Source organism: Berghia stephanieae, chromosome 4 (genome assembly GCF_034508935.2).
Source record: "Berghia stephanieae isolate SIO BIC M18660-M18661 chromosome 4, UCSD_Bste_1.3, whole genome shotgun sequence".
In the NCBI taxonomy this organism is placed as follows: Eukaryota; Metazoa; Mollusca; class Gastropoda; order Nudibranchia; family Aeolidiidae; genus Berghia; species Berghia stephanieae.
The window spans coordinates 74,850,781-74,855,780 of NC_088363.1; the positions used below are offsets into that span (position 1 = coordinate 74,850,781).

Here is a 5,000-nt window from a genome sequence, read left to right on the forward strand (position 1 = left end):
AGAACTTGCTTGACTCAGGGTTCGTCATTATGCGTCAGTGCATTGGCAATGTATGCAAATTGGGGCTATGTACATTTTAATAGAGTGTGATAAGAGATAACTATGCATTAATGCAGGAGGTTTTGTGCTTTGTGATGGCAACATTGACTAAACTGCAGTGACCTAACAAAACATTTTTTTCCTAAATTTGGCGAAGGAGTAAGTTAAAGTTTTCCTTAAGATCTATTTGTTCCAGCGAATATCCCGATTTCTATAGAGTGAAATGTACATTACCAATTGCTTGCTACTCTCTGGATAGACGCTTGTCTATAGCAATGTAATTTTCGCCTGATCATACAGAACCAGCTATTCAATCACGGCTGGCTAGAAAAAAAAATCACGACTGCACCCGGCATCAATCTGAGCTATTGGGTCCCTCTATGGCAAGGACAACTTTTACTTCAAATACCAAAGGATCAAAATGACTCTCACCTTGCTAAAAAAAGATTCGAATCAGAGACTTTTAGGAAGTCTTTGGTACGAGATGTTTTAAGAAGTCTCAACTTCTTGTTTTTATTATCGATCGACATTTAAAGCAAATGTTTTGTATTACTTTTACTTTTACTATTAATTTTATTTTTATTATTATTGCATTTACTATATTGCTTTATAAATGTATGTAAATATGAAATTTTTCACGATTATCTATTTATTCATTACTGTAATTCACGTTTGTAAAACCAATTTCCTTATGGATGAGTAAACTTTATTTATTCTTGATAAAATGATAAAAAATGTTTTGTCCTGGTATGATAGCACTGACGTTTGTTTGGAAAAATGAGAACGAAATGGAATTTAGAAAAAAAAATTTAAACATTGAGATTTTATTCAGCGTAATATTCACTAGACGTGCTAAAAGTGCTTTACAAGGGGTCCTTAGCAAACAACAATCTTAACAAGTAGGACGAGTCATGACGCCTGTTAGGCGATATTACAATGTTTCGAATAGAGACAACACTGTTAACGGCCAGGTACTTATTTTACTCCTGAGTACGGTGAGATAATGTAACTAAAGAGCTTTTTTCAAAGGACTCAACTATGCGCCGCCCAGAGCGTAGCTCGAACCCTGGACCCTCCGTTCCGAAGGCGAGATTCATTTTAGTAGACCACATAACCGCCTTTAATACCAGAGTAAAGCAGCGAGGCAAATGATATGGGAGATAAAAGTTTCTTGGAAAATAAAGAAAAAAAAATGACAAGAGTGTTGTCAGTGTAAGGCTGAATAGAGCTGGTTGCCGTAGTATAAAACAGACACATGACAAAGTGTGTCGCTCTCAATAGGACACCCGTCAATCACATTGTCACTCATTCGTCTTCAGCACAAATAGAATGAACCTAAAATAGAAGCCGATAATTTGGACATCTTTTCCACAGTGGACATTTTGTTCATCCCCTTTTTTTTACCAGAAACCCCTTACTTCATTCTGTCGTACTATGAAAAAAACAAGTTTTAAAAATTTTGGCCAGAAAACTCTTCCTTCAAATTTTGATCGATTTAAATGAACCTCATCTTGTCAAACACGATCATACCTCGAACTTAACAAAATGACGACCCTCATTTTGTCACATGTCAAGGTTTTTGAAAAGATGAGCGTCATATTAATCTATCGATATTCGAAGAACAAGTTTTCTGGTCAAAATGTAAAAATAAAAAGTTTTTTTTCCAGAGTACGGCAGATGTACTGCAATTTCAAGATGTCCATCAATTGACAAAACGCTTTAAACCCAAGACTTCAAAAAGTTATGAAGAAGTCACAAGTTTGAGAATGTTAAGGGAAAAAAACTTGAGCGTTTAAAAAGGGCAATATCCACTAAATGCCCTCAAAGCATTTTACAATGGGTCCCTAACCAACAACAACACTTACCATGTAGGACAAAACGTGACACCTGTTACGCGAAGTTATATTTAACAAAGCTGTTAACGGACAGGTACTCACTTTACACCCGAGTAAGCCGAGAGAATGTGAGTAAAGAGCCTTTTCCAAGCACTCAACTAGTCAAAGGTTTCCAAACAATGGTCGAAAAATGTGTGCACGACAATAACCCTATTTGACTCAGGGGGAAGGGGGTACCTATTAGAAATTATTAAAGTATTAAAGCTAATTAAATAATACGGAATGAAAAACGAAAAAAGAATTGTACTCTGTAAAATGGATAGTTGGTTAATGGCCTGCTTTGGGGATAATATGACATATTATAATTATTGCAATAATATGGTAGAGTATTACCCATAGGTGGAACTTGGTTGCATCAACAACATGAATGGATTCGTAACAATTTGGCTTCCACATCGAGAGTAAAACAAGGCGGTGAGAATATTGGGGAGAGATCGGATGCATGGTACAATGTTTCTTGCAAAGGAAAACCCTTTTTCACATTCCAAGAAGATTTAGCAAGATGGGGTTTTAATTCGAGCGTGGAAGTCCAAACTCTTTAACTAGTCTCTTTTAATCTAATGAAATTATTCCAAAATAAGATAAGCTCAAAGAAATACCGTCGTCAAGATTTTTCGGTCGATTCCAGATTCCCCACTTTCTGAAAGAGATAAGACATTACTGCGATGCAACTCATCTCGAGTTGCAGCCAATAACCTCTTGCAGAAAGCAGTGGAAGCGACATTTATATCCTGAGTATTTGTGCCTGTGAGAAAGAAAGAAAGAAAGAGAGAGAGAGAGAGAGAGAGAGAGAGAGAGAGAGAGAGAAGAGAGAGAGAGAGGAGAGATAGGGGGAGAGAGAGAGAAGGGAGAGATAGGAAGAGAGAGGAAGAGAGAGAGAGAGAAAGAAAGAAAGAGAGAGAGAGAGAGAGAGAGAGAGAGAGAGAGATAGACAGAGAGAGAGGAGAGATAGGGGGGAGAGAGAGAGAGGAGGGAGAGATAGGGACAGAGAGGAAGAGAGAGAGAGAGAGAGAGAGAGAGAGAGAGAGAGAGAGAGATTTAACACATTATTTTCATATTATGAATAAAAGCTTTATGAATTCAATCACAGGTTCCGTTTGTTGTTTTGTTGTTTTGTTGTTTGTTTGTTAGCTTTTTCCTAGTCATGGCGTCGTTCCTTAGTGGGAAAGGATTCAGTAAATGTATAGTAATAGTACCTTTTTTGAGAGATACTCTTTTTTCATTGCAAACTAGCTCTCAAGTTAATAGCTTGCTGCTATGATGCTATCAATTGGTGTGACACTCCCTCTTCGGATCGGGAGGTCTTGGATTCGAGTCCCGCTCTAAGCAGCGCGTAGTCGATTCTTATGGAAAAGGCTCTTTACTCACATTCACTCACCGTACTCATGTGTAAATGATATGACTGTTAACAGCGTTGTCTCTGTCGGGAAAACAAATTGTAATGTCACATAACAGGCATCACATCACGTCTCATCCTACATCCTAAGTGTTGCTGTTGGCTAGGGACCCCTTGTAAAACGCTTTGAGCACGTTTAGTAGATATTGCCCCAAATAAAATCTCAGTTTTTTTTCTTACTTTTTAAAAATGTGTAAACATTTTAGTGTATCCTTTATAGGGAGGCTTTTGCTTGGGCTGGCTGGTACGTTTAGGTAATGTCGAACAGGGCGCATTGCTGGATTACTCTTGGAATCAACTGTTCTCTATTTGAACCAGGCACTCTTGTCTTGCTTTTTCTTTGATACTTCAGATCTACGTTCCCTCTATTATCCTCCTTTTTACTGGCGCCGAAATGACCCAAAAGTAATAGTGTCACAAGCGCAATAAAATCGCTATTTAAAAAAAAAAGCAACAAAATAGATTTCTCGTAGAATATTCTGTTCCCTTTTACAAACAGTGCCACTTTGTCCTATGTTTCCTTTGGTGTTTTTAACTCCAGATCTACATCTTCCCTCGGAGCATCCTCCCATTTCTGGCGCTGCGAGACCCAAAATTGTTTAAACACCGTAAAATCTCCCAAAACATCTAACAAAATAACAACAAACTGCAGCAAAACTAAATTATGAATTCTAATTTTTCGAAAATTAGATTGTTGCTCTTTCTTCTCTTTCTTCTAGTAGAATCCGTCAACTTAAGACAAGGTATGGAGCCTGTTTCAGGTCCACTTGGCTCATCATGCCGCCTTCGTTATCGAGCAATAGATGTGGTAAAATCCACAAAATGAAGCAGAGGAAAATATAAATTCAGACCCATATATTCCATTTATACAATTTATTATAAATAATTAGAACTGCGACCGTTATCAACCAACAAACCACTTGATACGACAGCAAAATACTACTATTGAGTTCATTATTATTATCCATAGTAACGGATAACACCATCCGGTTGGAAAGGGAAAATACTATAATGTTTTAGATGACCTCTAAAAAGAAAAAACAAACAAACTCCAAGCTTCTCATCTTCCCTTCTACTAGCGTAGGTTGCATTATACATAACGTTTATGGGAGTATCAGAATTGTGTTATTCGAGTTGTGGAGTTGTGTCGTTTAGTTGTCCTCATATGAAATGCAGAGTTTGTAATAATAAACATGAGCATTTATATAGGGCAAAATCCGCTAAATGTGCTTAAAGCACTTTACAAGCCGTCACAATATTACAGCAACAATTAACATGTATGATGGGATATGGCGCCTGTAAGGGATAACGATGTTAACGGCCATGTACTCACTTTAAGACTTGAGTACGGTGACAGAATGTGAGGAAAGAGGATTGGGACTCGAAACCGGGACCTTCCTGTCTAAAGCCAAAACAATGATTTGAATGAGTTAATTAATGTCTATGGATAATTCTTTGAATAGCTTACCTTTACGTGAATCGGTGACGGCGATGACGACGATGACAACAATGAATAAAATGGCACACAATAAAAGCAGAAACTTCTCTTTGGCACTCCAATGTCTGAAGAACAATCGACTGTGGGAGGGACGGTCGGACTTGTTGAGGAATTTTACCTGTGCATAGCAGACAATGAATGTGGTGACAACAAGAACAATGATTTGATTATA

General features: G+C 37.6%; 1 protein-coding gene across 3 annotated transcripts in view; it reads right to left on the reverse strand.

Moving 5' to 3' along the window:
- The window catches only part of LOC144971232 (neprilysin-1-like), a 93,278-nt gene that overhangs the window by 34,285 nt on the left and 53,993 nt on the right, over nt 1-5,000 (reverse strand). For all 3 annotated transcript variants that reach the window (XM_078911741.1, XM_078911742.1, XM_078911743.1), the window contains exon 3: nt 4,799-4,946. In XM_078911741.1, coding sequence (XP_078767867.1) covers nt 4,799-4,946 — 148 coding nt within the window. The remainder of the gene's footprint in view (nt 1-4,798; nt 4,947-5,000) is intronic.